Raw genomic sequence first — 20,385 nt, 5'->3', positions numbered from 1 at the left:
ATGATAAACAGAAGTAGAATGCTTCTGAGTAAAACATGAGTAAGAAAGGAAAGGCTTTCAGTGATGTTTTCTCTTACCTCACTGCTGAGAAATGTACCATTAAAAAATAACCCCATTTAATTCAGTTCCTCAGGCTTTTCTTCTCAAAAAAATTTAAAATGTGTAGTTCATTGTAATTTGTGTACAGTAGTTCACAATTTTTCTTCCTTTTATCTTCCAAAATTTATAGGCACCATCTCTTGGGATCCCCAAGCTAACTGAATGAGCTTATAGTAAGTTCAGAGGCATCTCTGAGACTATGACTGCTCTGTAAAGGCATTTGGCCCATATCCCTCTAAACCCTCCCTATGCATATACCTATCCAGGTGCCTTTTAAATGTTGTAATTGTACCAACCTCCATCACTTCCTCTGGCAGCTTGTTCCATACATGCAGCACCCTCTATGTGAAAATGTCGCCCCTTAGGCCCCTGTTAAATCTTTCCCATCTCACCTTAAACTATTCCCTCTGGTTTTGGACTCCCCTACCTTGGAGAAAAGACCTAAGTTATTCACCATATCTGCGCGACTCATGTTTTTATAAGCTTCGATATGATTTATAATGTAGATACATATAGATACATATTAATACCATTTAATTGGAGTTTGGATTTTGAACTAAGGGCATTTGGGTTTTGGTCCATGTGTGAGAGGATGGTTTTATAAATACCTTATTAGTGTTTCTGGAGTCAATTTTATTTTTTCAATGAGTATGAGAGAGATTGATCCTGGAGCACTAATGGGAATTTATTTGAATTGGGAAAGTTTTACAAATAGACCTAATAAACTTTGAAGAGTGTCAGCCGCTTTTAGTTGGTATGAACAAGGGTTGACTTTTGTTGATGGAAAATATCCACAACAGACTGAGCTTTTGGTTTCAGTTTTTGGCTGTTCTGGTCAAAGATGGAGGAAGGAGTCAGTTCTAAAGTTGGACATACATTAACTCAATGTAAAGCTGTAATTTAAAAGTTCCAAATCAAAAGAATTTGATGAGAATGCTGAAGGTATTATTTGAATTTGAGAAAATCTAAGCTCAGTTGTGTGGTCATTCAAAGGACTATCAAACTCTTGAGACTGGTATTTGAAAACAAGTTAGTTGGATCTATATATATGATAGAAAAAAAATCTTTTTGTTCTTTCAGCACTTGAAAGGGATTGTGCTGGGAGAGATGGATTATTATATTTTTACTGTGTTTGAAATCTTTAAAAATTCATTCTTTGCAAATAGCCGAGGTTAATCAATTCTATCACTCTTTCTTTTGAGTAATAGACTTACATTTTATTGTTAAAAGCAAATCAATAGCATTGTATGCTTGGGTTTCAGTAAAAGATGACCTTGTTAATTTTTTTTAATATAATTGATCAAGCCAGATTTCAGTCTGGATTCTGGCTTTTCCAGCAATAACAACAGCTGAGATCAATTCAACTATCACAAGCAGAGATCCACAATGGAACATAGTCTCTGTTGGTCCAGGTGAAGTCCATGTGCCAACCTGCAATTGGACTCACATGTTTGATTTTGGTAGCCCACCTCTTTTAATAATAGAATTCCAATAATTTCTTACAAGTGTTGCAAAAGTCCAAAAGCACATCAAAGAAGCTTTCAAAATGTTGCTGGCTATTTCAGCAGAAAACCAATGGGATTGAGGATTCTGTTCTGGAGAGGATTCAGTGCAGTTATTGGTTGTGTAATGGGGGAAGAAAAAAACAGGATAGAGATGTAAGTGAAATCACAACTGGGAGTAGCATAAGTTAATAAACCTCTCTGCAAACTCTTTAAAACAATGGAGTGTAACATTTTGAACAAAAACAGAAATTGCTGGAACAACTCAGCAGAGTTAATGTTTTGGGTCCAGTGACCCTAGTTAAGAATCCTTTAGAAGGGTCACTGGACCCAAAATGTTGACTCTGCTTTCTCTCCAAAAATGCTGCCAGATCTGCTGAGTTTTTCCCACAATTTTAGTTTTTGTTTTGGATTTCCAGCATCATCAGTTCTTTGTTTTTTTTAAACAAAATCTGGAATGTTAGATATATCACAGAATTCCTATAGTGCAGAAGCAGGCCATTCAGCTCATTAAATTTTCACTGACCCTCCAAAGGGCATCCCACTCAGTCTCACCCTATCCCAACAACCTTATACTTCCTATAGCTAATCCACCTCACCTGCACATTTTTGGACTGTGGGAGGAAACCAGCGGACCCGGAGGAAACCTACACAGACACGGGGAGAATGTGCAAACTCTACACAGACAGTCGCCTGAGGCTGGAATCAAATTGGGTCCCTGGTACTGTGAGGCAGCAATGCTAATCACTGAGCCATTGTACCAGCTTCAAACTTTGCTCATTTGCAAATCTGTAACCTTCTACTAATATATGAAGTGACTTTTCCTTGTAGCTTTAAGCTGTGTTTAAATGCACGGCATTTATGTTGTCCTATAGTTTTCACACAAATAATTTATAGGAAATGAACTTCAATTGAAATTTGATTGCACAAACCTAATAGTCTGGTCTGGCCAATGATTCGTGACTTCTTACAGGGAAGCAGAAGGAACAACAAATAAAAACAGAAAAGCTGCTGTTGTTAAATTGTTGTTAAATTACTTACCCACACAATTTTTCCCACTTAGGTCAGATTCATAGCCAATGTTACAGATACATCGATAGCTGGCATGAAGATTTTCACATATTCCATGTGGGCAAATATCCGGATCCAGATCACATTCATTAATATCTATTCATCAAAGAGCGACACAGAACATGTGTTTAAACATATGTTTTCCATTTAGATTGTTATAAACATTTCTTTTTAAAAATGATATTTTATTGCATTGCAAATATCCTTTACCTGCTATTATAAATACAAATAAATGCCTTATATTTACAACCATGAACTACAGGTTCAGCTTTTATAAGACTATTATAAGACTATGCTCCTGTTACAGCCTGACCTGTTGGCAGTGCCTATTCCATTATACCATTCTTGCATATTATTTGATCTTCTATGAATTAAAAGCAATAGATGAAAATATTGTGTGTTTCGTGTCTTCGATTTTCCAATACAGGTAAAATTTGGACAATTATTTCGATTAGCATTTTCTCATTTGAAACATGCTGTCCTGGTGTTGGAGAGGTGTGAAAAATGTAATTAAATCCAATTGTGAGAAATGAATTAATACCATCAGGGACATAGTCACTAAGCTAGAGTGCTTCACAATCAAATCATTTGATTTTCCTGCATTCACTGGCTTAAGGCATTCCAATTTGAATGGACAATTCACATGTTTCTGAAGATTGGCAAGTTTTGAGCCTTACTCCTGAAACTGTCACATGCATCTGTACATGCAACATGAACTTAGAAAATGTCCACATCATTTAATTAGACATGATATTAAGCATGGACTGGTTGGGCTGAAGGGTCCGTTAGCGTGCTCTATGACTCTATTAGCTTCTCCAACTATTTTCCTGCAATACTGATTATGTTTCACGCCCCACATTGAGAAATGAAGATCAACTCCTTCTTGCCCTTCTCAATGATAAATAATATTTGATCGTGTACATCCAAGTAATCTTTTGATGCAATCAATCACTGGAGAATAAAGTACTAAGTTCCTTCCTTTTGAAATAAGCAGGCCAAGCACATGACAATAACACAGGGCCCTTTCTAAAACACAACAGTGACACTGATTCTCGCTATTTAAACTGAAGTTCTGCAAAACTCAGGAACTGGCTGACAAATGCTTTTGCTGTGACTGCTTTTATAGGATTTCACTTCACTGGTAGGTTGCTGAGCCCGCCTTATTGAGTTTGCTTTTAACTGTTTCCAATTTATTTTGGAGATACAGCCTTGTAACCACAGATTGGCAAAGGACATTGAAACTGTCATTGTGCATAACCACCATTGCAACATTTTTTAACATAAATATCTTCACTGTGTGCGGCCCGGGCACTCAGTGTGTTGCTGTACAAACACACAGTCAAATTACTTGGGAAGCTGAATGAGGCATTAGTCACCGCTAAACCCACATAATGGGAAGTGGGAAGGAGAGTTGAAATTGTTTCAGAGATAGTAGGAACTGCAGATGCTGAAGAATCTGAGATAGCAAGGCATAGAGGTAGATGAACACGGCAGGCCAAGTAGCATCATAGCAGCAGGAGAGCTGATGTTTCGGGCCTAGACCCTTCTTCAGAAATGGGGGGACGGGAAGGGGAGTCCTGAAATAAATAGGGAGAGAGGGGGAGGCAGATAGAACATTGATAGAGAAGATAGGTGGAGAGGAGACAGACCGGTCAAAAAGGCGGAGGTAGAGCCAGTAAAAGTGAGTGTAGGTAGGGAGGTAGAGAGGCGATAGGTCAGTCCAGTGAGGTCAAGGGGGCGGGATGAGGCTACCTGCAAGGTCAGCTTTCCTGCTCCTCTGATGCTGCTTGGCCTGCTGCGTTCATCCAGCTCTACACCTTGTTATCTCAGGAGAGTTGAAATGTTCGTTTACAGGAATTAAGGAACATGCTGAAGTCATTGAAATAAATGACAGTGCTTTCATTATAGCCTATTGCATTCCAGTTTCAGTTTAAGCTGGATTTGGAATTTGGGGGTTTTTGGTTCTGTATGATTCAGAACTGCACCACTGTTTCTATTCAAAATAAGCCACTGGTGATCATGTAACTCTGCACCAGAGTAGCAATTTTTGTTTAAAACCCAGAGTGCGAGACTTACAATGTATAAGTAGTAACAGCAGCAAACTTGAGCTGTACCAAAATTGAACATAGTAAGACCAGCAGGAAGGGGAAACTACAATGCTGCTTTTATTTCTGTACGGTCAGGGCAATGGTGATGTGGGAATCCATATCTTTAGACAAAGCTAAATTGCTCCATCGAGCATTGTGCAATAAATATCATCTCAACCCAGTTGTTTAAAAACAATTGTTGCACTTATCTAAACATAGAACATAAAACAGTCCAGCACAGAACAGGCCCTTCAGCCCGCAATGTTGTGCTGAACTTTTACCCTAAACCTAAGGTCTATCTAACCTCCACCCCTACCGCTATCATCCACATGCCTATCCAATGGCTGCTTAAATGCCCCTAATGAGGCCAACTCCACTACCCTCTCCAATGCATTCCACTACCCTACCACTCTCTGAGTAAAGAACCAACCTCTGACATCACTCTGATACTTACCTCCTTTCACTTTAAAACTATGCCCCCTCATAAAAGCTACCTCCCACCCCAGGAAAAAGTCTCTGGCTGTCTACTGTATCTCTACCTCTGATCATTTTGTACACCTCTATCAAGTCACCTCTCATCCTTCGTCGTTCTAAAGAAAAAAGCCCATGCTCTCTCAACCTTTCCCTGTAAGACCTTCCCTCCATTCCAGGCAACATCCTGGTAAATCTCCTCTGCACCTTTTCCAACACTTCCACATCCTTCCTATAATGAGGTGGCCAGAACTGGACACAATACTCCAGATGCGGCCGAACCAGGCTTTTGTACTCAATCTCTCTATTAATGAAAGCTAACACACCATATGCCTTCTTAACAACTCTATCCACCTGGTGGCAGCTTTTAGTGAACTGTGGACATCAACCCCGAGATCCCTCTACTCCTCCACACTGCCAAAAATCTTTCCGTTAACCCTGTATTCTGATTTCAAGTTTGTCGTTCCAAAATGAATCACCTCACACTTTTCAGGGTTAAACTCCATCTGCCACTTCTCAGCCCAGCTCTGCATCTTATCAATTTCCCTTTGTAACCTAGAACAGCCCTCTGCACTATCCACAACGTGACCCACCTTCGTATCGTCCACAAACTTACTAATTCCCCCTTCCATTCCTTCATCAAATTATTTACACAAATCACAAATAGAAGAAGACCCAAAGTAGATCCCTGTGGTACACCACTCGTAACTGAGCACCATGTTGAACGTTTTCCGTTCACTACCACCCTTTGTCTTCTAAGGGTCAGCCAATTCTGAATCCAATCGGCCACATTTCCCCCATCCCATGCCTCCTTACCTGCTGCATGAGCCTACCATGAGGAGCCTTATCAAACACCTTACTTAAATCCATGTATACCACATCCACTGCTCCACCTTCATCGCTGTGTTTGGTCACCTCTTCAAAGAATTCAGTAAGGTTTGTGAGGCATGATCTACCCCTCACAAATCCATGCTGACAATCATGAATCAAACTGTGTCTTTCCAAGTGATCATAAATCCTATCTCTCAGAGGCCTCTCCAAAAATTTGTCCACCACTGTTGTAAGACTAACTGGTCTGTAATTTCCGGGGTTATCCCTGTTCCCTTTTTTGAATAAGGCAATGAGGTTTGCCTCTTTCCAATCTTCCGGCACTATACCGGTGGACAGTGTAGACGAAAAGACCATCGCCAAAGGCCCTGCAATCTCATCCCTCACTTCCCAAAGAATCCTTGAATAAATCCCATCAGGCCCGTAAAAGATCTCAGAGATATAAATAAACACAGCATTGCCATCATGGGACAGAGCACTCCTAATAATTCCACATCGTCCTGCGCTTATAAACAACACAGTTCAACAATTTCAATTGAACAGCATAAGTAAGATGTGTAAATATAAACGGAATGATCAGTTACTTTGAATCAAGTGACACAGAATACTGAGTAATAGACTCTAGGCCTAGATCTTGCAATTAGGTTAATGGTGAGGCTATCAGTGCTAATGAACAAACTGAAAAACAAGTTCCTATGACCACACAAGGAGAGCTACACCAGGAAGCTGTTGTCCAATTTGGCTTCCTCTTCAAGATTTATTAAAATGGTATTTTGCTGAGTGACTTAGTCTGAAAATATATAAAGATTGTAAAGTTGCAGCACTTAATAACTCATCACCCAGCAGTCACTAAAAATTACAATAATTCTGGACCAGACTCTTGCAGAAAGCAGGATGCTAGGGAAACATAGGTTATTGAGATCTTGCTCCTGACTTCACCCTCCTGCTCAAAACACATCTTTGAGCCAAGATTGGAACTAATCTGTCTCTATGACGATTTTTCAAATCAATTTGTTAAGGAAAAGTGGGTCCAGGCTTTCCCCATGATAACCACCTTCTCCGACTTGGCAAAAATAGAGGAAGTCATTGGAAATCCTAAGTCTCTCACCCGAACATGGCTTTTCCCATTTTCAGGAAGGTGGTTCAGGATTTGGAATGTGCAGCTTACAGAAACAATGGGCATCTTCTCACAAGTTTTCATCAAACAAAACAGGATTCTAGATATTTGCATGTAGTTACCATTTTCTGAAAGGATGGTTAATTCAAATTTCTAAACAACGGCTGAAACAATCTGACAGAACTGTGGAATTAACCAAGTCTTCCTAATGTTCTAAATTTTGGACACATGACCAAGCAATCTTTTGCACAAGAATTAGGATCAAGGACTGACAACAGACCCAGATAAAGCAAAACATAGACTTCTTTTGCTCTGAAGTGAAAATGCTTTTTCATTATACCTCTTCCATCAGCCGTGATGCCAATTCCACTGCTACAGAGTGCCTGGAATTCAGCTGTAAAAGCAGATCAAGAAGTTGGTTAATAACTATGAATTTGGAAAACTTACAATTTCCAGATTAACATACAATCACCTGACAATAAAATTACAAATGAAGATGCAGTTTCAAACAGGGTCATTCTAATAGCATACATAAAACATATAGAAATGTAAATGCTATTAAATCATTATGTGTGATTTGTACTTTAAATGCAGAATGCATGGAGGAATCTCATAAAGTATCCTTTGGATACAACTGACACTCGATGAATTAGAATTAAGTTAATGGGTAGGTGTAGATCACAGCTATGACCAGCAGAGTCAGATGACGAAGTTGGTAACTGGTAAATATATCAAATATGTGGAACTAAAAATAATTCATGAATTTTGAATACATTTTAACCATAGATCCCAGATTAGGAAGCAAGTAATAACATTAACTAGTCATTCTTCATGTGTGATTATTATGTATACAAAATACTTATACAGCATTAAGCACTAGTTGAGGACTCTGGGTCTGTATACGATGGAGGTTAGAAAGATGGGTGGATCTGTTTGAAACTTAGAGAATACTGAGAGGCTTAGAAAGAGTGGACATGGAGAAGATGTTTCCACTAATAGGAAAGACTAGGACCCGAAGGCACAGCTTCAGAATGAAGGCATGACCTTTTAGAATTGAAATGAGGAACAATTTCTTTAGCCAGAGACTGATTACTCTGTGGGGCTGTGGAGGTCAAACTCAAGGCTCATGGTTGTGGAGGTTAAATCATTGAGGTCGATAGGTTCTTGATTAGTAAAGGGATCAAGGCTAATAGGGAGGACGCAGGAGAATGGAGTTGAGTACATATCAGCCATGACTGAATGACAGAGTAGGCTCAATGGGCCAAATAGCCTAGTTCTGCTGTGTCATATGGTCTGCACTGTTATAGCTTCATTTTGTCAACACATTCACAGCACCAATGTTGTCCATTAGGATCAAGGCTATATTCTGTAGTGCCTACAATTTAAAAGTGCTGCAAAACTTTTCACGTTGTCCAGAGGCTGTGTAAGATGTTATAAATTCTGTGTAGCCTTCTATAGTACAACAATGATACCAAAGTTAGTTGTTGCATTCCCCTCTGCTCCCTGCGGTTAGACCAGCTAATACAGAACTCAGGGAAAATCCTTTGATACTTAAATAAACACAAAGGACTGCAGGTACTATAAATCAGACACAAAAACACTGCCCACATGTGGGGTTACTGGATTCAAAACATTAACTCCGTTTCTCTCTCAACGAATGGGCAGCACAATGGCTCAGTACTTAGCACTGCAGCCTCACAGCCCCAGGGACCCGGGTTCGATTCCCGCCTCGGGTGACTGCCTGCGTGGAGTTTGCACATTCTTCCTGTGTCTGCATGGGTTTCCTCCGGGTGCTCCGGTTTCCTCTCTCAGTCCAAAATTGTGCAGATTAGCTGGATTGGCCAAACTAAATTGCCCGTAGTGGCCAGGGGTGTGTAAATTAGGAGGGTTAGCCATGGGAAAATGCAGGGTTATAGGGAAAGGCTAACAGGGATGAGTCTGGGCCAGATGTTCTCAGAGGGTCTGTGTGGACTTTTTGGGTGATTGGTCTGTTTTCACACTGTGGGGATTCTATGGATTCCATGAGATGCTGTCAGATCTGTTGAGTTTCACCAGAGCTCTGTTTTTGTCCTTGATATTTCTCAGTGGCTTAATGTTAGCGTAAATACTGAGTTGCCTGGGAAAATGAAAATGTATTCTTCATACAAGATAAACATTGGACACAGGCATTCCCTGAAGTACCATATTTAACCTTCACTCAGCATTTAATGACCACAAGTTTGGTCAAACAGAAACAAAACATTTCTTTATAAACAGATATTCAGGTGAAAATGAGATCGGGATTCAACACTTCTAGATTTACAGCATCATCTGTTCATTAGTATTTTTTTTGAAAAAAGGTAAAAAAAATGGTGCCAATAAAGGGTGAGGCTATTCATTCTAGTTTAAATCAGTTCAGTATATGTAAAGGGAAAACTGTCTGTCAAAGTTGCCAAGGTGACAAGCAAGTTTTTGCAGACGCAAGGAGAGACTTGAGAGATGAAAATAATCTTGGGCTGTAGCACAAACCAGGTGATGGTGAATTGGCAGTTTATTTTATATTTGCTCAATTTCTTTTCCCATGAAATTGAACTGTATACAATAGTTTTAAATTATATTTGCAGATGCTGGAATCAGGCTTCCACCTTTTTAAATTTTCCTGGTTTGGCATGCTGCCAGACTGAAAATGTACCTGAGCTTTTTGCTGGGCAAGGTTGACACGGCTCTCCAAACCCATTATCTGGACTGGCACAGCAGCACCCAGACTTTGTCACAGCCCCATGAAATGCACGGACACATATTCCCTTCTTAATTCCTCCGTAGCATGTGCTGCGCATATGTGTGTCTAAAACGATAAAAGAAAACACATTATAAAGAAGAATTCACAGACCTTGGATGCTGCTCACAGTGTCTGGAATTTGAGTCAGGAAACTTTTTTAAAATGTTTATCAAAGCCCTATTCAGTGTGTTAGTTGTCAAGACACAACTATGACACAGTGAAGCAGGGGTCCTCTCAGCACTGTTGGATGGACAAATGAGCAGCCCCCAAGCATGCAGCACTTGTGTAAATATAGCTTTTAAAGACGAAAAATACTCCATTGAGCCACAATTTTGCATTTTGCCAGTGAAATACTAGTAAAAATAGCAATGAGCTAACAGTATTAAAAATCTCAAGGCTCCAACTCTCACAAAGCTCCTGATCACTTAAACAGAATTTTTCAATTACATTTTTCTTCTTGCTCATTCCTGATGTTTTAAAGAAATGACAATCTGCAGAAGTATTCAGGAGAAATGCCAGCACCGATGCTTTGAAATATTAAAGTGCATGAGAACAAATTATATAAAATAGTCCTTTATTCTGGAAGCAAGCACTGGGTTTTAATGAATTTATTTTTACAGTTTAGGTAAAGCATTATAAGTCAAACAGTGTGTTGAGAAGCAAAGTTTTAGTGAATTCACAATAGAACAAACCATTCTAATGATAAGATGTAAAATTCCAAATGACAGCCCCTGAAGTTTCCCCCGAGAACCTGACCTTTAGTACCTATTAGACATCTGGTTCAACTTTTACAGCTCGAAACAACGCTTTGGGGAAAAATAAGGCATCCTTCAAATATTGGTGTAATTCTTGTGAAGTGCTGCTACATTCCCTTGTTTTAAGTGTTGACTTTGCTTTCAGGCCGCACAGTGTCAAGCTAATGCTTTCTAGAAATGAATACCCTTCTGCTGAATGCAAAATGTAGTGATGGGATTTCAATGGGACAACAGGCTGTGAGAGACAGTGAGGAATGATTTTTTTAAAAATAGTACCCAGTTAAGGAAGGCAGAGAAATATTTCAACGTTATTAGTTTCGCTAGAGATTCCACACTTAGAACGAATGTTTGTTGTTAAATTGCCAGTGGATTGGATCCACCCAACTGCTGCCACCTTTCACATTATCAGAAGTACAAAAGGAGATTTGTCTTCACAAATTTGATGACGGATGCCCTCTGACTCATTTCAAATGCCTGATTGTACAGGTTAATCAGTAGGTGAAGCACAAGTTGATCCAGTTTATAAAGTCCTATAAAAAAATTCCTTTTAGGGCAAAGTTCAGGTGTGGTGATATAACCTGCTCTGATGCAGGGCAATGCACAGGAAAATCAACAAAACTTTCTATGCAATGGTTGAACTTTTAGTTTGTTTCTTTATTTTTTGACTTAATGCTAAGAGGGACTATAAAATTTAACTTTTGACTTTGCTCCTTATTTCTTTTTATCATGTTTTAGGTTTTGTACCTAGGTACTCGTACCTAAGATGTCTGTGTGTGTGGCAACATTAAAAAGTTTTCAGTGCACTTTAGTACACTTGCATGTGACAATAAAGTTTAAATCTAAAATGATCCTGCAGGATTTTATACTGATTTAGAATGAGGCTTTAATAAGTATGTTTTAAGCTTTCTGTTATTTTTAATGGATACAGAAAACAAGCCATGTGTAAACAATACATAAATCCTTTTCGCAATGCATCTGCAATGATGCAAATGTTGAGTATGCCAGAACCTTCAATGGCTTACACCAAATGCACTAGATTCTTTTTTTTCAAATTCATTTATTTCAATTCTGCATTTTTTCCATGAATGTGTAGATCTGATTATATTAAAAGAGTCTAAGCCAAAATAAAAGATTTTGAAGATGTTTCTGAAAAGTAATTTGAATTCTCCAAAGGGTTGAATCACGCAATGTTCTGGCACATTGTGAAAGAATTAATAAAGAATGACAGGAGTGACCCTTTTTCTTTAGGTCACTGTCTGGAATTATATATCTCTCTTACCAACACAGACACGCCCATCCACACCAACAGCGAGGCCTGGGGGGCACTCACACCTGAAAGAGCCTTCGGTGTTGATGCAACGACCATTCATGCAGATGCCTGGAGTTTGGCATTCATCAGTGTCTAAACAAAGAAGCATAAAATATTACATTTTCACCATCATTATTTCAGCTGCCGCAGAATGATCAAAGCTGTCCTCTTAATTCCATTAAAAACAAATGGCTTATTTAACGTCCAGATGTTTTATTCTCACTGAATTAACCACCCTTTTCTTTAAGAATGCTGGATTCATAAAGTTCTCAGACTAAAATAAGGGGCTGGTTTAGTTTAGTAGTCTGGATGGTCACTTGTGATGCAGAGGGTCGCCAACAGTATGAGCTCAATTCCCACAACAGCTGAGGTTACCATGAATGCTTCCCAATCTCTCCACTTGCATGAGGTGTAGTGACCCTTAGGTTAAGCGACCACCAATTCTCTCTCTCTCTCTTTCTCTGTCCTTAATCAAACAGCAGCGCTATAATCTGGTGACACTATGTGACTTTACCTTGCACACAAAAATCCAGAAACTTTGAAAGCACTGTCCACATACATTATGAAATTATCAGTTGGAACACTGTAAGAACAAGACAGAATATCTTAATGTCCTAAACCTGTTTGAAGTCTTCCAACAGTTTAAACTCTTCGGTTTAGATCTTTTTTTGAAGGGTCTCAATGATAAAATTGCTAGCAACACGTCCTGAGTTATCAGAAAGCTCTCAACTTTAAAGTGATACTTATAACGCTGTGGACACCAACTTTTAACTTCTTAACTTTCAGGTTAGAAGTTGTGATAAAATTACTGGCGAAACTAATTGCAATTTCACGTGAACATAATTCAACGCTAAAGTCCAAAGTTACTGAGTGAGACGTGTTACACTGTGTAAAAATGACAACCAACTCCACATACAAGAATGTATATATTAAACATTGTGAAGGTCATATCCAATTTGTAAACTCAAATTAGACTTATCTCTGAAAGTTAAGGATTACTCGTTTGAGTTTAAGAACCAGTTTTAATGTTGGTAAGCCTAAACAACTTTGCTGCCATATTGTTGGGCAAATGGATAACAAGTGCATCGATTAACAAACAGGTTGTTGGTTTGAGGCCATTGACGGCAAAGGGTTGCCTTGCTTCCCATCAGTTGTCAGTAAAATTTGTACCAAAAGGTTCCGGGTCCAATTGCCATTCCTGGATTTGAGTACAAATAGAAGGCTCACATTCCAGAGCGGTATTCCGGGATCCTGTCTTCAGATCAATTGTTAAACCCAGGATCTACCTTCTTGTTTGAATGGATACAAAAGATTCCCAACGAACTGGCAAGAGCAGCATAGTGGCTCAGTGCTTAGCATTGCTGCATCAGTGCCAGGGACCTGGGTTCAATTTCACACTGTTGTGTGGAGGTGGCATATTCTGCCTGTTTGTGTGAGTTTCCTTTGGGTACTCTGATTTCATTCCACAGTCAAAAGATGTGGAGGTTAGGTGATAAAATGTGAGGCTGGATGAACACAGCAGGCCCAGCAGCATCTCAGGAGCACAAAAGCTGATGTTTCGGGCCTAGACCCTTCATCAGAGAGGGGGATGGGGTGAGGGTTCTGGAATAAATAGCGAGAGAGGGGGAGGCGGACCGAAGATGGAGAGAAAAGAAGATAGGTGGAGAGGAGAGTATAGGTGGGGAGGTAGGGAGGCGATAGGTCAGTCCAGGGAAGATGGATAGGTCAAGGAGGTGGGATGAGGTTAGTAGGTAGGAGATGGAAGTGCGGCTTGGGGTGGGAGGAAGGGATGGGTGAGAGGAAGAACAGGTTAGGGAGGCAGAGACAGGTTGGACTGGTTTTGGGATGCAGTGGGTGGAGGGGAAGAGTTGGGCTGGTTGTGTGGTGCAGTGGGGGGAGGGGACGAGCTGGGCTGGTTTTGGGATGCGGTGGGGGAAGGGGAGATTTTGAAGCTGGTGAAGTCCACATTGATACCATTGGGCTGCAGGGTTCCCAAGCGGAATATGAGTTGCTGTTCCTGCAAACTTCGGGTGGCCTCATTGTGGCACTGCAGGAGGCCCATGCTGGACATGTCATCTAAAGAATGGGAGGGGGAGTGGAAATGGTTTGTGACTGAGAGATGCAGTTGTTTATTGCGAACCGAGCAGAGGTGTTCTGCAAAGCGGAGGTTTAGGTGAATTGGCCATGGGAAATGCTGGGACACAGGGTGTGGATCTGGGTGGGAAGATCTTCAGAGGGTCAGTGTGGACCGGATGGGCCAGTGGCCTGCTCCCACACCGTAGGGATTCTATGATTGTATGATTCAAGCATATCCAGGCATCAATTTGCACCATTCTGTCGTACTCTGGTCAGACTTCAGTGGAAGTGCAACAGAACAACCATGACACTTGTTCAGCTGCACAGCAGTACTTGAGAGGATTCTGTGGCAGGAGATACAGTGATAAAGATCAGATATCTATCCCTGGATAAACACATTTAAAACTTTTTGCTTTTTTTTTCCAAGTTATTTTAGAATCTGCAGATGAAGCATATTTCAGCTGTACTTCCAGGTAAAAATTTCAATATGCACAATCAAGGAAACAGCCCAGAATATGTTGGCAGAGTGATAGACTATAACAACTTTGCTGCTAAATACTAACTGAAATTCATGGGCTTCATCCATCATGTCCTAGGTACTTCACCAAAGAGATTATAAACTTCATTTTAAAAAAAATTATTAGCTGCTCGCACTAGATTCTGAGAGGCCTGTGATGTTCTGAGTATGAGCTTTCCAGTGTGGCTTTGTGTGAGGGTAAATTTCAGTGAAGGGACTAAACAGGCAGTGGTGACTTTGCTCTGTTATACACATTGCCTGATTTTCTTTTCCATTCTTTTTGACTGCCCACTGTTGAAGCTTGTCCTCATGATTCAGAAATAATCTCATTAATAACTGAAGCAACACTGTTTAATCTTAATCCTGTTGAAGGGTCACTGGACCTGAAACCCTAACTCTGCTTTCTCCTTCCACAGATGCTGCCAGACCTGCTGAGTTTTTCCAGTAAATTCTACCTTTGTTTCAGTTTCACTGCAATCTGCTACATACCAATGCAGTATCGCCCATTGGGCGCGAGCGCAAAGCCAGGTTTGCAGATGCACTTGAAGCTTCCATCTTCATTGATGCACATACCATTGAGGCACATGTTGGTCGTTGCACACTCATCATGGTCTGAAGAGAATAAAAACCAATCATTAAACCTCAGCAATATTTTATCATAGCTTCATTCATTTTGAACCTGTGAGCGTAATCCTCAAGTGTATCATAAATTACAGGTGATACAAGGAGATCGTTAATGTATACTGTGAACAAATTTGTGAAATGTTTTATACAAGATGTGATTATGAAATAAATGTGATGAGTATGCTGAAAGTATTATTATGTTATCAGTAGCACAATTATTTTGAATTATTCTGTTGACAGTTCGAGACTAGAAAGAGATAGTACACAAATTTGTTTTTCCATGAAAATGATGGAAATCAGTTTGATTCTTGTTGGTAATCCTGCTTTGAGACGATACCCAGCAGAATGTTGGAGGACAAACTGTTTAGAAGCATTGTCTGACTGAAGGCAAGATTTTGATCCATTAGGAACACAGGACTTAGGAGCAAGAGCTTATTTATGTAAATGACTTGGTTGAGAATATAGGAGATATAGATAGTATGTTTGTGGATGACACCAAAGTTGGTGGTTTATTGGACAGGGAAGAAAGTTTTCTAAGAGTACAATGGGATCTTGACAAGTGGGCCTGTGGGCTAAGGAATGGCAGATGGAGTTCAATTTAGGTTAATGTGAGGCGTTGTGCTTTGGAAAGACAAACCAGAGCAGGGCTTACACAGTTAAAAAGGGTCTTGCGGACTGTTGTCAAACATACAGACCTAGGGGTTAAAACCATTTCAGAGATACTAGGAACTGCAGATGCTGGAGAATCTGAGATAACAAAGTGTAGAGCTGGATGAACACAGTAGGCCAAGCAGCATCAGAGGAGCATGAAAGCTGACGTTTCGAGCCTAGACCCAAGAAAAGAAAAGAAGGGTTTAGGCCCGAAACATCAGCTTTCCTGCTCCTCTGATGCTGCTTGGCCTGCTGTGTTCATGCAGCTCTACACCTTGTTATATCTGAGAGATGCAGGGGTCAGGTACGTAGTTCCTCGAAAGTGGTGAAGAAAGCTTTTGGCACATTTGCCTTTGTCAGTCAGAGCAAAGAACAAAGAACAAAGAACAAAGAAACCTACAGCACAGGAACAGGCCCTTCGGCCCTCCAAGCCTGCGCCGATCAAGATCCTCTGTCTAACCTGTCATCTATTTTCTAACGGTCTGTGTCCATTTGCTCCCTGCCCATCCATGTACCTGTCCAAATATATGTTAAAAGACGTGTCTGCATCTACCACCTCTGCTGGTAACGCGTTCCAGGCACCCACCACCCTCTGTGTAAAGAACTTTACACGCATATCTCCCTTAAACTTTCCTCCTCTCACTTTGAACTCATGACCCCTAGTAATTGAGTCCCCCACTCTGGGAAGGAGCTTCTTGCTATCCACCCTGTCTATACCCCTCATGATTTTGTAGACCTCAATCAGGTCCGCCCTCAATCTCCGTCTTTCTAATGAAAATAATCCTAATCTAATTAACCTCTCTTCATAGCTAGCACCCTCTATACCAGGCAACATCCTGGTGAACCTCCTCTGCACCATCTCCAAAGCATCCACATCCTTTTGGTAATGTGGCGACCAGAACTGTACACAATACTCCAAATGTGGCCGAACCAAAGTCCTATACAACTGCAACATGACCTGCCAACTCTTGTACTCAATACCCCTGTCCAATGAAGGAAAGCATGCCATATGCCTTTTTGACCACCCTGTTGACCTGCGTTGTCACCTTCAGGGAACAATGGACCTGAACACCCAGATCTCGCTGTTCATCAATTTTCCCTCAGACTTTTCCATTTACTGTAATAGTTCGCCCTTGAATTTGATCTTCCAAAATCTTCCCCAGCACTGAGTACTGGGGTTTGAATGTCATATTGCGACTGCACAAGGCATTGGTAAGGCCACATTTGGGGTACTGTGTACAATTCTGGTTGCCCTGCTGCTGGAAGAATGTTATTAAATTGGAAAGGGCTCACTTTAGGAAATCTAGCCGGCATTGACAATTTGAGCTGAAGCATCTGTGTCCATACTGCATGACTGATTACTAAGCCCTTTGAGTATGGCCTATTACTCAATAAGACATGGACGATGAGGCTGTGTTTCAGCTCCATTTGCTCATGTGGATCCACTCAGTCTCAACTCCTTTGCCTATCTAACTCAGTTTTGAATTAATTAAAGATACAGCCTCTATTACCTTCTAGGGAAGGGAATTCAACACAAGACCCTAGAGAGAAAATTGTTTCTCCTCACTTCTGTTATAAAACGGTGACCACCTTTCATTCTTCTAAACTGTGATGGATATAGGCTTAATCTTTTCAACATTGTGAGATAAGCTCTTCATCACGGGAATGAGTCAAGCGAATCCTCTCTGAACTACTTCAAAAGCAATTATGCATTTAGTTCTCAGTTAAGGAGACCCTCCTCCAGATGTAGTCTCAGCAAAGCCTTGTGCAGCTGCAGTTGATACTCTGTTCCTGATATTCTAATTCCCTTACTGTAAGCAACAACATTCCATTTGCCTTCCCAATCACATGCTGTACCTGTACATGACTTTAAACTGAAGGGATAGTCATACCTGTGAAAGACAAATGTATTTGGGGCGGCATGGTAGCTCAGTATTTAGCACTGCAGCCTCACAGCGCCAGGAACACGGATCGATTCCAGCCTCAGGCGACTGTCTGTGTGGAGTTTGCACATTCTCCCCGTGTCTGCGTGGGTTTCCTCCGGGTGCTCCGGTTTCCTCCCACAGTCCAAAGATGTGCAGGCTAGGTGGATCGGCCATGCTAAATTGCCCATAGTGTTCAGGGATGTGTGGGTTATAGGGGGATGGTGATGCTTCAAGGGGGCGGTGTGGACTTGTTGGGCCAAAGGTCCTGTTTCCACACTGTAGAGAGTCTAACATGACTGAGAGGACAGTTTGGAGGTAATGGAATTCCCAGGATCTTGATAATCTGTCCTTCTCACTGTTAAGAGCTCAAAGGGCTGTAGGGTTCATTTCCAGAAGCCCTAAGAGTTGTTGCAAACCATCCAGTATATCATACCTACTAGGGGCTCTTGAGAAGCAGTGATACGGTCCCTAAATCTGGACCAGAAGGCCTGGGTTCAAGTCTCTCCTGCAACATGTCCTGCTTTCTCCTCATTCCCTCCTTGCCAACCCACATTAGCTCCCAGTGCATTCAATTTAAGATCATCATTTCCCAATGCCTTTTTAGGCTTCTGACCCTGGTCTTCTGCACAATCCCTTTGCTCTGTTATTAACATTGAACTGGCTCTCTGGAGCTCTCTGAACCTGGTGCTTTTCTAACTCTCTTTCCTCTTTTACATGACATTTTCAGTAATGGATATGTTTAATTCAGCTTTTGGTCACCTGTCCTAATCTTTTCCTCCCTTGACCAATGTTTCTTTCCTTAAATATTTGTATTTATGAAGTGCATTTATTAACGTAAAGATTCAAATCATTATTGCTTTTGATAGAGTAATATCATAGAGATGGTTTTACAGAGCTGATGGTTAAAGAGAATGGAAATAATTTAGGTTCCCTCCAACACCATCTACACCATAGCATATTTCCTGGCATCACTTAGTAGCTCAACCTTCTCCTTTTTTTCAACTTAACTATCAACATGACACTTGTGAAGTAATGATATTTACTTCAAGCAAGCAAAAGTAGTGTTTGATAGAAAACATGTCCTTTGTCTATGTGCTTGATTTAAAATATCTCTTACCAATGCAATTCTTTCCATCTGGAGTCAGTTCAAACCCAGCATTACAAATACACTGGAAGCTACCATCTGTGTTCACACAACGACCATTTTTACAAAGAAGTCCATTTTGAATACATTCGTCAATATCTGAAACAAGAAACAAACAGTGATATGACAAGACACAAAGAGAGGATTGCAACGGTAACAGTTCCTAGACATTATATACTTACATACTAAATTCCAAAGGAGTATAAAGACTATCAGAAACTACCTTGGTGGGTTCTTTTAACAACACAGACACGGCATATATCTTTCCACAGAAATCGTAAATAAGGACAACTGCAGATTCCTCCATTGTGTTTCTTGTATTGTGTAAATAAATGGTAGCCATGATGTGGAGGTGCGGTGTTGGACTGGGATGGACAAGGTCATAAATCACACGACACCAGATTATAGTCCAATAGGTTTATTTGAAAGCACAAGCTTTCAGAGCGCTGCGTCACCTGAGGAAGAAGCAGCGCTCCGAAAGCTTGTGCTTTCAAATAAACCTATTGGACTATAACCTGGTGTCGTGTGGCTTCTGACCTTGTGTAAATAAATTAAGATATGGCCCTCAACTCTTACTCTTTTGCAGAGCGTGCATTAGATATTTCTTCTAAGAGGCAAAATTAGTTAGAATTTCCTTCTGAACACCACAGTGGGTGTGCCTATGCCCCTGATGACTTTAGTTTAGGAAAGCCACTCACACTCTGCAGGACAATTAAGAATGGCCAATGAATGCTGAGTCAACCAGCAATACCCAGATCCCACAAATAAATAAAATTAGTTCTTTCAGGATATTGTTACTTGGAGAGGAGGCTTCCAGCCCTGCCACCCCATGCTAAGAGGGAATGCTGGGACATTTTCTGCATTGAGTCAAGAAATTTCATGTAATAGTCATTCATACAAGTCTAAAGGAAGTAAGCTCAAGTGTCTACTCAAGAAAGTACTTCCCTCAATCTAGTCTACTGTATTCGCTGTTCATAATGCAATCTCCTCCACATTGGGAAGATGAAGCACAGCCACTTTGCACAACACCTATGTTCTGTCTGCAAAAACAAACTCTAGGTTTCCAGTTGCTTGCCACTTCAATACACCACCACGTACCCTGATAAACATCTCTTGCATGCCTGCTGCAGTGTTCCAGTGAACTTCAACACAAGCTCAAAGAACAACTGCACCTCCCAGTCGCAAACCATTTCCACTCCCCCTCCCATTCTCTTGATGACATGTCCATCATGGGCCTCCTGCAGTGCCACAATGATGCCACCCGAAGGTTGCAGGAACAGCAACTCATATTCCGCCTGGGAACCCTGCAGCCATATGGTATCAATGTGGACTTCACCAGTTTCAAAATCTCCCCTTCTCCTACTGCATCCCTAAACCAGCCCAGTTCGTCCCCTCCCCCCACTGCACCACACAACCAGCCCAGCTCTTCCCCCCCACCCACTGCATCCCAA

The 20,385-nt window shown here is 40.9% G+C and overlaps 1 protein-coding gene across 1 annotated transcript in view; it reads right to left on the bottom strand.

Annotated features, from left to right (window-relative positions):
- The window catches only part of LOC125450677 (fibrillin-2), a 343,642-nt gene that overhangs the window by 140,765 nt on the left and 182,492 nt on the right, over nucleotides 1–20,385 (bottom strand). Inside the window, exons 13-18 of the mRNA XM_059642692.1 lie at nucleotides 18,908–19,033; nucleotides 15,080–15,202; nucleotides 11,968–12,090; nucleotides 9,847–9,999; nucleotides 7,516–7,569; nucleotides 2,643–2,768 (exon numbers count right to left, since the gene is read on the bottom strand). Of these exons, the coding sequence (XP_059498675.1) occupies nucleotides 2,643–2,768; nucleotides 7,516–7,569; nucleotides 9,847–9,999; nucleotides 11,968–12,090; nucleotides 15,080–15,202; nucleotides 18,908–19,033 (705 nt within the window). The remainder of the gene's footprint in view (nucleotides 1–2,642; nucleotides 2,769–7,515; nucleotides 7,570–9,846; nucleotides 10,000–11,967; nucleotides 12,091–15,079; nucleotides 15,203–18,907; nucleotides 19,034–20,385) is intronic.

The sequence above is a fragment of the Stegostoma tigrinum genome, chromosome 3, assembly GCF_030684315.1.
Source record: "Stegostoma tigrinum isolate sSteTig4 chromosome 3, sSteTig4.hap1, whole genome shotgun sequence".
Classification (NCBI taxonomy): Eukaryota; Metazoa; Chordata; class Chondrichthyes; order Orectolobiformes; family Stegostomatidae; genus Stegostoma; species Stegostoma tigrinum.
This window is presented reverse-complemented; position numbering and strand designations above follow the sequence as displayed.